Consider the following 18,091-nt stretch of genomic DNA (forward strand, 5'->3'; position numbering starts at 1 on the left):
ATTCTCCCACAGCAGTCAATAAAGGCTTCTCTCTTGATACGCAAATGTGTTGCACTCAAGATATTGCTTATTGTTCAGAAGTTGCTGTTTCTTTACAAGTCTTTTGATGGCTGCATACCATGAGGGGTAATTCCCATCATGGATGCTACTTCTACATACACATACACTCCTGGAAATGGAAAAAAGAACACATTGACACCGGTGTGTCAGACCCACCATACTTGCTCCGGACACTGCGAGAGGGCTGTACAAGCAATGATCACACGCACGGCACAGCGGACACACCAGGAACCGCGGTGTTGGCCGTCGAATGGCGCTAGCTGCGCAGCATTTGTGCACCTCCGCCGTCAGTGTCAGCCAGTTTGCCGTGGCATACGGAGCTCCATCGCAGTCTTTAACACTGGTAGCATGCCGCGACAGCATGGACGTGAACCGTATGTGCAGTTGACGGACTTTGAGCGAGTGCGTATAGTGGGCATGCGGGAGGCCAGGTGGACGTACCGCCGAATTGCTCAACACGTGGGGCGTGAGGTCTCCACAGTACATCGATGTTGTCGCCAGTGGTCGGCGGAAGGTGCACGTGCCCGTCGACCTGGGACTGGACCGCAGCGACACACGGATGCACGCCAAGACCGTAGGATCCTACGCAGTGCCGTAGGGGACCGCACCGCCACTTCCCAGCAAATTAGGAACACTGTTGCTCCTGGGGTATCGGCGAGGACCATTCGCAACCGTCTCCGTGAAGCTGGGCTACGGTCCCGCACACCGTTAGGCCGTCTTCCGCTCACGACCCAACATCGTGCAGCCCGCCTCCAGTGGTGACGCGACAGGCGTGAATGGAGGGACGAATGGAGACGTGTCGTCTTCAGCGATGAGAGTCGCTTCTGCCTTGGTGCCAATGATGGTCGTATGCGTGTTTGGCGCCGTGCAGGTGAGCGCCACAATCAGGACTGCATACGACCGAGGCACACAGGGCCAACACCAGGCATCATGGTGTGGGGAGCGATCTCCTACGCTGGCCGTACACCACTGGTGATCGTCGAGGGGACACTGAATAGTGCACGGTACATCCAAACCGTCATCGAACCCATCGTTCTACCATTCCTAGACCGGCAAGGGAACTTGCTGTTCCAACAGGACAATGCACGTCCGCATGTATCCCGTGCCACCCAACGTGCTCTAGAAGGTGTAAGTCAACTACCCTGGCCAGCAAGATCTCCGGATCTGTCCCCCATTGAGCATGTTTGGGACTGGATGAAGCGTCGTCTCACGCGGTCTGCACGTCCAGCACGAACGCTGGTCCAACTGAGGCGCCAGGTGGAAATGGCATGGCAAGCCGTTCCACAGGACTACATCCAGCATCTCTACGATCGTCTCCATGGGAGAATAGCAGCCTGCATTGCTGCGAAAGGTGGATATACACTGTACTAGTGCCGACATTGTGCATGCTCTGTTGCCTGTGTCTATGTGCCTGTGGTGCTGTCAGTGTGATCATGTGATGTATCTGACCCCAGGAATGTGTCAATAAAGTTTCCCCTTCCTGGGACAATGAATTCACAGTGTTCTTATTTCAATTTCCAGGAGTGTATATCAAGTGCATAGTCAGTTATTCCTTTTACCGTGAGACTCAGTTCTTGTACGTGCTCCTGCCCAAATGAAGTTTCTCTTTGAGATGCAACATGATTGATTGATTGATTGATTTCTTTATTAATCCATGTAACAATTTACATTGTGTGGATTTCGTCAGCAAAATCATATACAATACAATATACCTACAATTATACACATAAAATTTGTATTTACACATTTTTGAGGTACCTTAAATTAGTTTTATATCCTTGTGTAATTTGTAATTTTCTTATAGTACTGTACAATTTTGATTTCATATTATAATTATTTCCTCATGTATTACAATGCAGGCTACTTTAATTACGCTACATGTTTTAATTCAGATAGTCCATTACTGCGTAATAACTTTTATTTAATAAAAAAAATTTAGTTTTGTTTTGAACTGTCCGATTGTGTCAATATCTTTTTATTTTTTGGGGTAATTTATTATATAATTTAACAGCATTGTACAACAAGCTCTGCTGAGTTTTAACTTTATTTTTCCTCTCTAGATGCAGATTGTATTGGTTTCTAGTTTCATAGCTGTGTACTAAAGAATTTTTCATATAGCAGTCAATATTTTTTTTACATACATAACACTTTGAAAAATGTATTCACAGGGGACAGTAAGGATTTCCAGCTTTTGGAAATGTTCAAGGCAGTGAACCCTACTGCCACTTTTGGTTATTATACGAATTGCTCTTTTCTGTAATTTGAAAACTATTTGAATATTTTTACTGTTGACTCCCCAAAATATTATTCCATAGGTAATAACAGAGTGGATATAAGAAAAATATACAGATCTGACACATGTAGTATCACACACTGCAGTCAGAATTCTCAGAGCATAGCATGCTGTAGCGATTCTGTTACTAAGTATTTTAATATGTTCTTCCCACTTTAACTGACTGTCAACATGCATACCAAGAAATTTTGTGTAGTCTACACATTCTATAGTTTCATTGTTTAACTTAAAGTTGTTATAGTGTGGTTTTTTGCAGACATAGAAGTTAACAGCATTTGTTTTTTTAAGATTTAGTGTTAGTTTATTATTGGATGCCCACTCACGTACACTGTTTAGTGTTTGTTTGGCTTTTTCTTTTAGTGCATCTGGTGATTTGTCACTGATTAGAACATTTGAGTCATCTGCAAACAATATTGTTTGTCCATGCTTGATGCTCTGTGGGAAGTCATTTATGTAAATGAGGAATAGTACTGGGCCAAGGACACTACCCTGTGGGACACCTATATTTACATAATTTGGGTCTGAAGTATACTTTACAATATAGTTTGAGCAACTTGAAATATGTGAGATTTCAGTTATCTGTCTTCTATTTTTTAGGTATGACTGGAACCATTTGTTCACAAGTCCCCTTATTCCAAGTTCATCTAACTTATTTAACAATATGTTGTGATCTACTGTATCAAACGCTTTAGTTAGATCAAGAAATGTACCAGTTGTGTAGTTCCCTTTATCTAATGCTTCTAGAATGTGTTTTGTGAGGTGTGCTGTTGCTGATTCTGTGGTTTTCCCTCATCGAAATCCAAACTGGTCAACAGATAGTAAGTTGTATTTATTTAAATAATTCATTAGCCTATCTTTCATAATAGTTTCTAATATTTTTGCAAAGCATGATAGTAGAGAAATTGGCCTATAATTTTCAATTATTCCTGCATCACCTTTTTTGAAGAGAGGTAGTAATTTTGCATATTTTAAATAGTCTGGAAAGTAGCCTTGCTTGAAAGATTGATTTATAATATCAACTAAAGGTGGAAGTAGGCTCTTGATACAGTCCTTAATTATAAAAATGGGGACTTCATCCAGACCAGCTGAGTTTTTGTTTCTCATTTGCTGACTGCTTTATAGACTTCTTCTTGTGTTGTAGGGAATAACACCATTGAGTGTGATACACCATTATTTGGCTTTTTGACCTGAGGGGCTGTTAGAAAATTTTCCTGTAATTTTATTCCTATGCCACTAAAATAATCATTTATATAGTTTGCCAAATATATTGGGTCTTTTATTAGAGTCCCTTCCTCTTTAATTTTCAAGTTTGACAGATTCATTTTCCTGGTACCAGTTTCCTGCTTCACAATCTTCCATACTGCCTTATTTTTGTTTTCAGCAGAGTGCACTATTTTGGAGTTATGAGCTCTCTTTGCTGCAAGCAGTATTTTCTTATATGTTTTCCTATATCTTTTATAAAAGAGTGAGAAAGCAGGATTAGTTTGGCTGTGTTTAATAGAGCTCAGGTACTTTAGTGTTTCAGATGATTTTTTGATTCCTTTTGTGACCCACTTGCTTTTTCCTGCTGTTGATAATGGACATAATACTTTAGGAAATGTTTCTTCAAAATTTAATTTGAACAATGTCATGAAATTTTTGAATTTTTCATTTGCATCTACCTCTGAGTATACTGAGTCCCATGTTTGTCCTGCTATCTGTTTGGAAAACATTTTTTTTAGAAAAAATTCGTCTGTAAATATGCATTTTCTTTGTTTCTTCTGGAGCCACTTTTAAATTTATGATTTGAGCTGAGTGATCAGATAATCCTAGCTCTGCTACCACCACCTCACAGTTATCTTTGCCTAAATCTGTTAATACCTGATCAACAGCTGTCTTTGAGTATTTTGTTATTCTGGTTGCACTGTTAACCATTGGAACTAAATTGAAACTTTGAGCAAGACTTTGTAATGAGTCCCATGTAGAATCAGGATTCAGTTTATCCACATTTAGGTCTCCACATATGAGAATGTGGTTCTTTGGAGTGGATATCTTGTTAAGAACATGATTAAGTTTGGAGTAAAAGATATTGAAGTCTCCACTAGGAGATCTGTATATACATAAGATAATCAAATTCCTACACCTGTATTGGTCCCTGATTTCAACTGCTGCCAGTTCAAAATGTTGCTCTTCACTGATTACACATAAATCGCTTCTGGTCTTTTACTGATAATTTTGTTTTACATAAATACAACACCCTCCACACTTCATAGAAGTCCTACAGTATGCACACGCTAAATTATAAGACTGCAAGACTAACTGATTAATTTCAGCCTCATTGCACCAATGCTCAGTGAGACAAACAACTGAGCACTCTGTAGACTCCAGCTCCACTTCTAGCTGTTGGGTCTTATTTGCTAGGGAACATATGTTTTGGTGAACAACTGTTAAGTAACTTTTTCCGGCACTATTTGCATTCCCACTTTTTTTCGTTTTAATGTCGTTCTGTTTTGGTTCAACTGCTTCCTTATTATGATTACACTCACGTTTTTTGTTCGCATATGGTATTCTTGGATAGTCACCCCCTGCAGACCGTATTAGTTTCCCTTATTTTTTATAATTTTACATAAATCCAGGAGCATTTTACTGAAAGTCATTGCACCTAGTCTGTTTAGGTGCAGGCCATCCCTACCCAGACAATTGTCGTCGAGAAATTTATTTGGGTCAACAAATATAACACCAAGTTCGTCGCACTGTTCCCTAATGCCAGTGTTTATTTTGTTTGTATACGCGTTACTCACCAATCTTCTTTGTAGAATTCCGTTGATAACAATTCTGGAGCTTGTAAACAAACCTTTGGCTGGCCGAATTACATTACGAATATCATTTATGATTTCTTCTTGTTTGCTGCTTCTAATAGAGTTTGTCCCTACGTGAATTATCACACCTTTAAAATTTGTGTTGGAATCATTGTTGTTTTGGTTGGATTTTTCCGTGTTCCTAATGTTGTTGAAATGTTTCACAATCTGCTGTGGTGGGATTCCAGGGCGAACATCGACTTTACAGTTCGGAACCACTACATTTTTTAACATGGAATCGCCGATGACAAAGAAATCACTTTTGTCGATCTGTTTTGCTGGATTTCTTTCACATTTATCTTTTTTCTTATACGTCACAGTTTTCCACTTATATTTGGTTACAGATTTACCGCACGAATCGTTTTCCGCCACTGTTTTCACTGGGATTTGCATATGCGAGTTTACATAGGTTTGTTTACTTTCCAATAACGGAGTTTGCACGCGGGAGTTTATTGAATTTCCACATGTTTCCCTTTCTGCCACTGTTTTTGCCGGAATATGCACATGTAAGTTTTCACGGTTTTGTCTTTTGCTCACGAACAGAGTTTGCACAAAAGAGTCCTCACATTTGTTTGTTTTGTTCTGTAATGGGTTTCCACATATGCAGCTTGCCGGTTCACTTTTTAGCTTTGCGTTTTCTTCTTTCAGAGACTGAATCTCTTTTTGGAGAGTTCCGATATCACTTTGTAGCACTTTAATTATTTCTTCTTTTGACTTTATGGTACTTACAAGTTCTGATGTTTCCCACTGCAAACAGTCGGTGCATGTCCACGGAACTTCGTCACTAATGAATTTCAGTTTCACTTTTGCGCACTTCTCATGGAGCCAAAAATTGCACTTTACGCATAAGATTCCTTTTATCACACGTTTTCTGCATTGCTTACATGTAGAACCGCTGATTTTTTCCTTTTTGGTAGAGACAGACGAGTCGTTACACTTTTCATTCGGCGCCATCTTGCCGTGATTGCCTTTTTACACAGCTTACTGACATAAATATCTTTCTATTTATTTTAGCTGCACTCTGATAATCATTATTGCTATAACTGCCTCATGGAACTGATATCAGTTTTCATGTGAACATCATGAAAGAGGTCAGGTTCATATGTTGTCATTAGGTTTAACATATCTCTATCCTGAATCTGCTCCTGAATTGTTTGTTCTATGTAGTTTTCAGAGAAGGCATTTAGTAATGTTTTGTAGGATCTCTTGTCATGCCAATGACTTTCAGAACCACAAATATCCTAATTTATTATTGGATAGTTAACTTCTGCTCTGGTGATGACAATAAGATTGGGAAACATGGCTTCTTGCGAAAGTTGTCTAAAGTTGATAATTACACCACCTTCATTTCCCTTTAGCCTGTGCTATCAATATACGTTTAAATTTCCCATAAAAATCTGACTGCTGTCAACTTCATATTTTAAAGAGCTTTTTGTGCCAAGTACGAGGGTTGGAATTTGAATAGTGGCAACTATTTATTTACAGCTCGTACAAAGTTTTACTGACCTTCAAAGTAGTCACCAGCATTGTGTATAACCCACCGCCAGTGATGTGGAAGTCGTAGGATACTCTTAGTAGTGCCAGTTGTGTTGACAGTTCGAGCGTCGCCATCTATTGCCCGATGATTTTGTAGCAGTTCTGAAGCTAATGCCATGAAGTGTTTCCTTAAGTTTAGGGATCGAGCTAAACTCACAATGGCTTAAGTCAGGGGAGTGCAGTAGGTGGTATAGCACTTAGCAGACTCATCAGTCAAACAAATCAGTAACAGCTTGCACTGTACCCTTGAGAATTGTCCTGCAAAATGATGGTCAGGTCCTGCAGAAAGTGTCATCACTTCTGTCTCTTAAGCTGATCGTAGGTTGTACTCCAAAAATGAACAGCGTAGAGACAGACGTGATGACACTTTCTGTGGGACCTGACCATCATTTTGCAGGACAATGCTCAAGCTCAAGCTGTTACTGATTTGTTTGACTGATGAGGCTGCTAAGTGCTATACCACCTACTGCACTCCCCTGACTTAAGCCGTTGTCGAGTTCAACTCAATTTCTAAACTGAAGGAAACACATCACGGCATTCGCTTCAGAACTGCTTCAAAATCGTCGGGCTATAGACAGCACCGCTCGAACTGTCAACACAACTGGCACTGCTAAGAGTATCCTACAACTTCCACATCGCTGGCAATGGGTTATACACAATGCATGTGACTACTTTGAAGGTCAGTAAGACTTTGAAACACGTATCTATTTTGTATGAGCTGTGAAATAATAGTTGCCACTTAAAGTTCCAACCTTCGTATTATGTGATCTTTACTGCTTCTTAGGAGTGCTTCAAACTCTGGCACTCTGTAGTGAGTACTTTGGCAGTTAACCGACAGTATTTTAATATTCTCATTTGTGGGGTGGGGGGTGCATTTCTTTGAAGCTTACCTTAAAAGTTATGGGTTTCCTACAGCTAGCACAAAGTGGATCACACACAAAACCACCTAATGTGAAAAATCCTTGTGTGCACACCACATGCAGTTTGCTTCCTGGGCAGCAACCTCTGACATGTTGTGTATCCCAGACCCACATTGGATGAACCTACAGTTCTCAACCCTGTGGAGCAAATCTGAAAATTCGCAGCCTTGTTCATCACAGAACCTTCACATTCTCTGTCCGAGCCTTCCACTGACTCAGAATCAGGGGACCATAACCAGTTCGGGAAACAGTGCTGGAGACTGTGAGCTTGGTTGGAACTCACAGAGAAAAACTATTCTTTTCCATCTTCTCTGTGTGTCACCAGAACAATTTGATGACAGACACCATCTGCTCCAATGTGTGCCACAATCTGCAGTCTGTTCCTCCCCATTCCTTCATGAATGCTGGAATAGCCCCTTCAACACATTGACCAAGACCTCCAGTTGTACACACAGAGTACACAAAAAGTTATATCCTCCAGCACTTGCTTCCATTACCCTGATACTGGCAGCTCCGGCACTGCCCCACGGCGTGAGAAACTCCTATCCGTCCCTCTTCAAGCTGGCTAGCAGACGCAAGTAGTGTTGGCTGCCCGCCAGATGATTCTACTGCATGGGTTCGGTATACCTACAACCTGCTCCTAACAGTTCCACCTTTCTGCATTCTGCCAGTGCAGTGTGAATGCTTATGCTACGGCTCAGCTGTTAGGACACTCTCATGTTACCGTCCATCTGCCACTGCCCATCCAACCTCCTTTGAGCAAGCACGCCAGTTGGAACAGCCCTAATAGTTATTGTTATTTAACGTACATCACAACAACCTATGACTGCCAGACACCTCCCTCTCAATAGGGGGCACAGCAGGTTTCTCAAAAAGTGAAGTGTGTCTCACTAGCACAATTTCTGTGGAGGACAGCAGATTGATTTCGTCAGTTATGGGGCCGAGTCATCCTCAGTTCGCACATATTCTGTTCAGGGATTTTATGCCTACCTCACACACACCACTCTGTGGTGTATAGCCCGTACTTCCTGCAGAGCAGACAGCATCCACAGAAGAGGACAATACCTCAGTAGCTCCACTACCCAACTCGGAATTTTGCCTGACACGAGCATTTGAAGCTGCTTCCAATCACTTGGAACAATTTCCAGCTGCTTACAAGCAGCAATGAACTCATACCGTGCCTGAGGATTGTATTCACAGTTTGTGCGTTCTTACTGGTGTGACACTTTTGTGAACACTAAAAAATTAACTTAAAATTAGCTTAGCTGATTTTGTTTTAGATTCAGGATATGTTTAGTTATGAGGAATGCAAGTTCCCCTAATATCTGAAACTACAATACACTGATAACAGTTTCTGTAAATAGTGAAAGAAAAACTTGGGATAAAGTTTACATACACTCCTGGAAATGGAAAAAAGAACACATTGACACTGGTGTGTCAGACCCACCATACTTGCTCCGGACACTGCGAGAGGGCTGTACAAGCAATGATCACACGCACGGCACAGCGGACACACCAGGAACCGCGGTGTTGGCCGTCGAATGGCGCTAGCTGTGCAGCATTTGTGCACCGCCGCCGTCAGTGTCAGCCAGTATGCCGTGGCATACGGAGCTCCATCGCAGTCTTTAACACTGGTAGCATGCCGCGACAGTGTGGACGTGAACCGTATGTGCAGTTGACGGACTTTGAGCGAGGGCGTATAGTGGGCATGCGGGAGGCCGGGTGGACGTACCGCCGAATTGCTCAACACGTGGGGCGTGAGGTCTCCACAGTACATCGATGTTGTCGCCAGTGGTCGGTGGAAGGTGCACGTGCCCGTCGACCTGGGACCGGACCGCAGCGACGCACGGATGCACGCCAAGACCGTAGGATCCTACGCAGTGCCGTAGGGGACCGCACCGCCACTTCCCAGCAAATTAGGGACACTGTTGCTCCTGGGGTATCGGCGAGGACCATTCGCAACCGTCTCCATGAAGCTGGGCTACGGTCCCGCACACCGTTAGGCCGTATTCCGCTCACGCCCCAACATCGTGCAGCCCGCCTCCAGTGGTGTCGCGACAGGCGTGAATGGAGGGACGAATGGAGACGTGTCGTCTTCAGCGATGAGAGTCGCTTCTGCCTTGGTGCCAATGATGGTCGTATGCGTGTTTGGCGCCGTGCAGGTGAGCGCCACAATCAGGACTGCATACGACCGAGGCACACAGGGCCAACACCCGGCATCATGGTGTGGGGAGCGATCTCCTACACTGGCCGTACACCACTGGTGATCGTCGAGGGGACACTGAATAGTGCACGGTACAACCAAACCGTCATCGAACCCATCGTTCTACCATTCCTAGACCGGCAAGGGAACTTGCTGTTCCAACAGGACAATGCACGTCCGCATGTATCCCGTGCCACCCAACGTGCTCTAGAAGGTGTAAGTCAACTACCCTGGCCAGCAAGATCTCCGGATCTGTCCCCCATTGAGCATGTTTGGGACTGGATGAAGCGTCGTCTCACGCGGTCTGCACGTCCAGCACGAACGCTGGTCCAACTGAGGCGACAGGTGGAAATGGCATGGCAAGCCGTTCCACAGGACTACACCCAGCATCTCTACGATCGTCTCCGTGGGAGAATAGCAGCCTGCATTGCTGCGAAAGGTGGATATACACTGTACTAGTGCCGACATTGTGCATGCTCTGTTGCCTGTGTCTATGTGCCTGTGGTTCTGTCAGTGTGATCATGTGATGTATCTGACCCCAGGAATGTGTCAATAAAGTTTCCCCTTCCTGGGACAATGAATTCACGGTGTTCTTATTTCAATTTCCAGGAGTGTATTTCTTGAAGACATATTTGTTTCTCGAAGTTTTTTCTCGGTTACACTCACTAACAAACTCTCGTAACAATGTCAAAAATGTTAATATGCAACATATATTGACAACATTAATTACTATCAAAGTTGGAAAGTGAATGAAATGACTGTTCTGAAATGCGAAGGCTGTTGCCAAGTTTTTAAAATGCACAAATTAAGTTTACAATCGATGATGTAAAATAAATTTTGCATGTTTAGTTTAGTTTAATTTTTTCAAATCCTTTTCATCAGAGGCGAATCAATAGCAATATAGTATAACAAATTTGAGTAGGTTTTTAAGGCTGATTACTAAGGTTTATATTATTTATAGTCTGCTGGGTGGAAGGGAGTTTCCCACATAACTAATTTAAAACATTATCAACGGAAAAAGAAATATGGGCAAACATACTTTGTGCTTGTGTCGAGCACAACAATGTATTACTTATTAACAACCCTACTACTTAAGTACCGTACAAACTCTGATGTGCCGCACTGACTCCGTGCAGTCTTCCAGCATATGATTGCCCCCAGTGCATCCTTGTCCATTAGGGGCTAATGTGGTGAAGTGTTGCTGCTACCACAGTAATTGTTTGTCAGCCAAGTAATATTAAAGGTGAAGGAAGATTGGGGATAGAGCACACTGGCAGGAAATTGTTTGCGGATATTTTACAGGAATCATTCTGGCATTTAGGAAAACTGTGGAATACTTTGTCTGGACAGCTGGAGTGAAACAACTAACACCAGAGGTAGCTTTGGGGGCATAATTAATTATAATATTAATATACTAATACTGAAAATACTTACATTTAAATGCAATCTTTTCACTGACAGCAACCGAATTGGAACTGACATCCGCTATCTCGACTTTAGAAGCATCGTACACTCGGCAGAAGTAAGGTGAACCTCTCACTGCCCTCGCACCGTGCGTGACATCGATTTTGTATGTCCCTGGGGCAAAGAAGTGCTGGCTATTTCCACGAGAAATATTCGTGAAGTAGATGATTTTGTCATTAGGACAAAATATCAGTAACAAATCACATTATATATGCACACATGAAAACAAAAAGTGAGACGATCGTAACACTTCAAATGAAAGTATGAAAACAACCGACACGAATAAAAAATATACTGTTTCATCTCATCTACAAACCTGCAGTAACAGCTGTGAACTCAGCAAGCAGGTTCCCATCCTTTTGTTGATAGCACCTGACTGGAACCGCTGTACCGAGTGGACCTGTGATCACCACATCAAACTCCTTTGCCGGATGGCCAAGTGTTTCGATCACAAATGTAGTAACTTTGCCTGCTTGTGATTGATATAAGCCGAGTCCTGTGGCTATTACATCTTGACCTACAGCTGGATTCTTCACAGGCACTTCAAATGGGCAGCCTGTAATATATTATGAAGTTAACTGTCCATTATTAACCATACGAATAACATGCAAGACTGTTAGAGCAGACTTTAAATATATCTTTCCTTAAACTGAGCTCTTTTTTCTTTCTTTTTACTTTTTAATCATAATATTAGTTTGACTGTAAACTGATTTGAACAATGACACACTAATTTTTTACTCCTACCTAAATGAATGTAGTGGAAAGAAACAATACAATTGTGTCATTTATAAAATTACAAAAAAAATGCATTCCAAATAACTTCACGTGTCCTGAACAATCAGTTCTTGTTGAACAGTAGACCATTTGTGACTCTACTGAACAAATTAAGACAACACATTTCTTCAGCACATTTAACAGGCAACAGGCAACAGTCTCTTGCCACATGGCTGCCTCTCCACTACATTATGGCACCTACTGGGGAAACGAGGGCCCTACCATCGCCGGACACAGCCGGCAAAATGTTGCATTTGCAAAGCCACGTGACACCCGCTAGGCCACAGTATCCATATGCCTGCCGGTCTTTTTAGGACCCCCACCCGCAGCTCTTTGGCAATTGGAATCTGTGTCTAGTGCAGAATCCAAATCCAATCTCAATTGTGTGACTGAACCTGCCTGTGAATTCAATAAAATGAAGAGTCTCTGATGTCACACTGCGGGACCGCCAATTGTGACCGTGACTGACTGCGTCCTCTGAGAGTAATCTACAGTAACAGATGGTGTGCTTTCTCTCGCAACTTCATGGAACTGTATTCGGTAAGTGACATTTCTTCTAACAGAATGGGACAATAACTTTAGTTTCTGTCGCCGTGAAGATGTTTTGTTGTTTGTCCAGTTTCTGTAAAAATAAACTTATATTTTCAGTGCTACTACCTGGGGACCTTCTTGTTTTACATGTGCATTATCTGGCAACATGAAACTTTAATAACAACTACAAATAAAATCATGTTTTTGTGTATCATGTATGACTTGAGGTATTGCTGGTTGTCCTCTCAGGCATGGCCAGTTTTCAGAAAAAATTAATACTCTTATCTTTTTCATAATCAGAAATGAGTCATATTTTTGTGCAGGTCACACAAGTTATGAATTGCAGATGCCTCCTACTTTAGTCCAGTGGACAAAATTATCATGCCATCCATAGTCTGTCTATAGCACACTTCTTCTCTGTTAGCTACAGCTGTTCTATGGGAAACTTATATTCTAAATGATCAAGAAATATTAGCTAATGTCCCCATCAGGCTACAGCCCATAGCTAAGACCATGGAAGTTTTTCTATTAAAAATGGAGTAGGTGCAGGACTGGATTAATTGTAGATATTTCGTAAGTTTGATTTCTAGTTGGCCAAGTTTCCCATATTTCAAAAAATTGCTCTTTAGAACATTAACTGTTTTATCCAGAGGGACATTTGTATATAACTTCACCATGTCTAACGAAAGAAATTTACTCTCTAGTAATTTATTAACTTTTTTAATTTGGTTAATCGGTTCATCAGTTAACAGGTGTTTTTTTTATTTTTTTAAATGGATTACTAAAGTGTAACTGTTGTTGATTATCTTATTTAATTTTTGACTTAACAGATGAACAGGGCTCCCTATACATTTCATGACTTGTCTTATACAGTTCATGACTTGTCTTATGTTGCTATTGTCTTTACGTGTTTTCACTTGGGCTCCTAGTTCAGGAACTCCCAGACTCATAGCAATGCTGCTTTTCTTTTCGCAGTCTGTAATCTGAAAATGTCAGTTAAGTGCATTTTCAACCAAGTTGTGTATTCCTTGAATAGTTGCCTCCACTGATCTATGTCTGCATGACTGAACAATATTTATAAATATTTTATTTTTGGCATTGTGTTTTTTATGTATGTAACTCTTGCTGTTAACAAACACCTTACTTGTATTTTTACTATAATTTTCTGACATCCTTTTCACCAGAAATTTTACTGTATCAATGACATGTACAACAGGTGCCTGGTGCTATTCTACACCAATCTATGAAATGGAAAAGTTCTTTCCAAAAACTCAAAGTTTTTGGATGAGTTAATTTAAATTTTTCTCCACCCCCCCCCCCCCCCCAATGAACCATGGACCTTGCCACCATTGGTGGGGAGGCTTGTGTGCCTCAGCAATACAGATGGCCATACCATAGGTGCAACAACAATGGAGGGGTATCTGTTGAGAGGCCAGACAAACGTGTGGTTCCTGAAGAGGGGCAGCAGCCTTTTCAGTAGTTGCAGGGGCAACAGTCTGGATGATTGACTGATCTGGCCCTGTAACACTAACCAAAACGGCCTTACTGTTGTGGTACTGCGAACGGCTGAAAGCAAGGGGAAACTACAGCCGTAATTTTTCCCGAAGGCATGCAGCTTTACTGTATGGTTAAATGATGATGGCGTCCTCTTGGGTAAAATATTCTGGAGATAAAATAGTCCTCCATTCGGATCTCCGGGCGGGGACTACTCAAGAGGACGTCGTTATCAGGAGAAAGAAAACTGGAATTCTACGGATTGGAGCATGGAATATCAGATCCCTTAATCGAGCAGGTAGGTTAGAAAATTTAAAAAGGGAAATGGATAGGTTAAAGTTAGATATAGTGGGAATTAGTGAAGTTCGGTGGCAGGAGGAACATGACTTATGGTCAGGTGAATACAGGATTATAAATACAACATCAAATAGGGGTAATGCATGAGTAGGTTTAATAATAAATTAAAAAATAGGAGTGCAGGTAAGCTACTACAAACAGCATAGTGAATGCATTATTGTGGCCAAGATAGACACGAAGCCCATGCCTACTACAGTAGTACAAGTTTATATGCCAAATAGCTCTGCAGATGAAGAAATTGATGAAATGTATGATGAGATAAAAGAAATTATTCAGGTAGTGAAGGGAGATGAAAATTTAATAGTCATGAGTGACTGGAATTCGAGAGTAGGAAAAGGGAGAGAAGGAAACATAGTGGGTGAATATGGATTTGGGGAGAGAAATGAAAGAGGAAGCCATCTGGTAGAATTCTGCACAGAGCATAACTTAATCATAGCTAACACTTGGTTCAAGAATCATAAAAGAAGGTTGTATACATGGAAGAATGCTGGAGATACTAGAAGGTATCAGACAGATTATATAATCATCAGACAGAGATTTAGGAACCAGGTTTTAAATTGTAAGACATTTCCAGGGGCAGATGTGGACTCTGACCACAATCTATTGGTTATGAACTGTAGATTAAAACTGAAGAAACTCCAAAAACGTGGGAATTTAAGGCGATGGGACCTGGATAAACTGACTAAACCAGAGGTTGTACAGAGTTTCAAGGAGGGAAGAACTGACAGGAATGGGGGAAAGAAATACGGTAGAAGAAGAATGGGTAGCTTTGAGGGATGAAGTAGTAAAGGCAGCAGAGGATCAAGTAGGGAAAAAGACAAGGGCTAGGAGAAATCCTTGGGTAACAGAAGAAATATTGAATTTAATTGATGAAAGGAGAAAATATAAAAATGCAGTAAATTAAGCAGGCAAAAAGGAATACAAATGTCTCAAAAATGAGATCAACAGGAAGTGCAAAATGGCTAAGCAGGGATGGCTAGAAGACAAATGTAAAGATGTAGAGGCTTATCTCACTAGGGGCAAGATAGATACTGCCTACAGGAAAATTAAAGAGACTGTCTCTGACTATGTACTGAGCGGTGTTTCGGTATGCTCTGCGTCCATCATGTGTTGACGTACAGGCATAGTGTCAGAGGTCGGAGAGGGTAAAACCCATGCTGGCTTGACACGTTCAATTGATACCTTTGTCGGAACACCATTGTACATTATGTCCACGGTACGCTTATTTCTACTCAGCACCTGAAATGGGCCTGTATATGGTGGTTCTAAAGGCGATTTGACTGAGTCTGTTCGCAAAATTACTTGAAAGCAATGGTATAAGTCAATTATGTAGATGACTTGCCTACAACAAATAATTGCATAGCCGTCCGGTATAATGTGTTAACGGAAAAATATTTATTCGCAAAAACTCACAATGAGAAGAAACTAAAAAAACAACAGAGAAGTAACAAAAACTAGGAAACACTATCGTCTCACGGCAAAGATAAAAACCTCCCGCGCACTTTTGATATCACTTTGCACCAGACATGAAAAATATCACTGCCACAAGACCTTTGGAGAAAAGAGAGCCACTTGTATGAATACCAAGAGCTCAGATGGAAACCCAGTTCTAATCAAAGAAGGGAAAGCAGAAAGGAGTATATAGAGGGTCTATACATGGGCAATGTAGTTGAGGACAATATTATGGAAATGGAAGAGGATGAAGATGAAATGGGAGATATGATACTGCGTGAAGAGTTTGACAGAGCACTGAAAGACCTGAGTTGAGACAAGGCCCCGGGAGAAGACGACATTCGATTACAACTACTGATGGCCTTGGCAGAGCCTGTCATGACAAAACTCTTATCATCTGGTGAGCAAGATGTATGAGACAGGGAAATGCCCTCAGACTTCAAGAGGAATATAATACTTCCAATCCCAAAGAAAGCAGGTGTTGACAGATGTGAAAATTACCGAACTATCAGTTTAATAAGACACAGCTGCAAAACACTAACACGAATTCTTTACAGACGAATGGAAAAACTGGTAGAAGCCGACCTCGGGGAAGATCAGTTTGGATTTCGTAGAAATATTGGAACACGTGAGGCAATACTGGCCCTATGACTTATCTTAGAAGCTAGATTAAGAAAATGCAAACCTACATTTATAGCATTTGTAGACTTAGAGAAAGCTTTTGACAATGTTGACTGGAATACTCTCTTTCAAATTCTGAAGGGAGTGAGGCAGGGTTGTAGCCTCTCCCCGATGTTATTCAATCTGTATATTGAGCAGGCAGTAAAGGAAACAAAAGAAAAGTTCGGTGTAGCTATTAAAATTCATGGAGAAGAAATAAAAACTTTGAGATTCGCCGATGACATTGTAATTCTGTCAGAGACAGCAAAGGACTTGGAAGAGTAGTTGCATGGAATGGACAGTGTCTTGGAAGGTGGGTATACGATGAACATCAACAAAAGCAAAACGAGGATAATGGAATGTAGTCAATTTAAGTCGGGTGATGCTGAGGGAATTAGATTAGGAAATGAGACACAAAGTAGAAAAGGAGTTTTTCTATTTGGGGAGCAAAATAACTGATGATGGTCGAAGTAGAGAAGATATAAAATGTAGACTGGCAATGGGAAGGAAAGCGTTTCTGAAGAAGAGAAATATGTTAACATTGAGTATAGATTTAAGTGTCAGGAAGTCGTTTCTGAACGTATTTGCATGGAGTGTGGCCATGTATGGAAGTGAAATATGGATGATAAATAGTTTGGACAAGAAGAGAATAGAAGTTTTCGAAATAATGTGCTACAGAAGAATGCTGAAGATTAGATGGGTAGATCACATAACTAATGAGGAGGTGTTGAATAGGATTGGGGAGGAGTTTCTGGCACAACTTGACTAGAAGAAGGGATCAGTTGGTAGGACAGGACAGGATAGAGTAGCATGGTGAGCTGCATCAAAACAGTCTCAGGACTGAAGACCACAACAGCAAGCAATTTATATTTTCACATGATATGCTAAAAGCCAGTTGGATGGACACAAGCTATATATTTTTAATTAAGAAATGTATATAAAGGAGGAAGCAAACATTGACAAAAGTTCTTGTTCAATATACTTCAAATTTTTCCACAATACTATAAGGGGCATTCAAAAAGAAATGAGCCGGAGGCATAATTACAGAAACAGTACCTGTATGATAGAAGTATTGACCCTGAGTACCGACACACTTGTTCCACTGTGACTCAATGCAGTGAATGGCTCTCTCATAAAATTCCCAGGGCTGCGACGTTAACCACTTCCGCACGTACAGCTGGACATCGTCATCTGAGGTGAATTGTTTGCCCCTCAGAGCCTTTTTAAGGGGGCCAAAAATGGCATAATCACAGGTAGAGATGTTTGGACTGTATGGAGGGTGGTGGAGAACCTCCCATTTGAATTTCCGGAGGAGTGCTACGACTGTATTGGCTGTATGAGGCTTTGCATTTTCTTAGAACAGAATGACCCCACAGGTGAGATTGCATGGTCGTTTTGATTTTTGGCAAACGGTGGTCAAGGTTTGCGAGTAACACTGGGCATTCACTGTTGTCCCCTACTCCAAGAAGTGAATTGGAAGGGGTCGATCTTTTGGTCCCCTTAAAAAGGC

At 41.5% G+C, this 18,091-nt stretch overlaps 1 protein-coding gene across 2 annotated transcripts in view; it reads right to left on the bottom strand.

Annotated features, from left to right (window-relative positions):
• Positions 1-18,091, bottom strand: part of LOC126161294 (filamin-A) — a 917,852-nt gene that overhangs the window by 84,956 nt on the left and 814,805 nt on the right. For both annotated transcript variants that reach the window (XM_049917033.1, XM_049917034.1), the window contains exons 39-40: positions 11,630-11,869; positions 11,284-11,427 (exon numbers count right to left, since the gene is read on the bottom strand). In XM_049917033.1, the coding sequence (XP_049772990.1) occupies positions 11,284-11,427; positions 11,630-11,869 (384 nt within the window). The remainder of the gene's footprint in view (positions 1-11,283; positions 11,428-11,629; positions 11,870-18,091) is intronic.

Source organism: Schistocerca cancellata, chromosome 2 (genome assembly GCF_023864275.1).
Source record: "Schistocerca cancellata isolate TAMUIC-IGC-003103 chromosome 2, iqSchCanc2.1, whole genome shotgun sequence".
Taxonomy (NCBI): domain Eukaryota; kingdom Metazoa; phylum Arthropoda; class Insecta; order Orthoptera; family Acrididae; genus Schistocerca; species Schistocerca cancellata.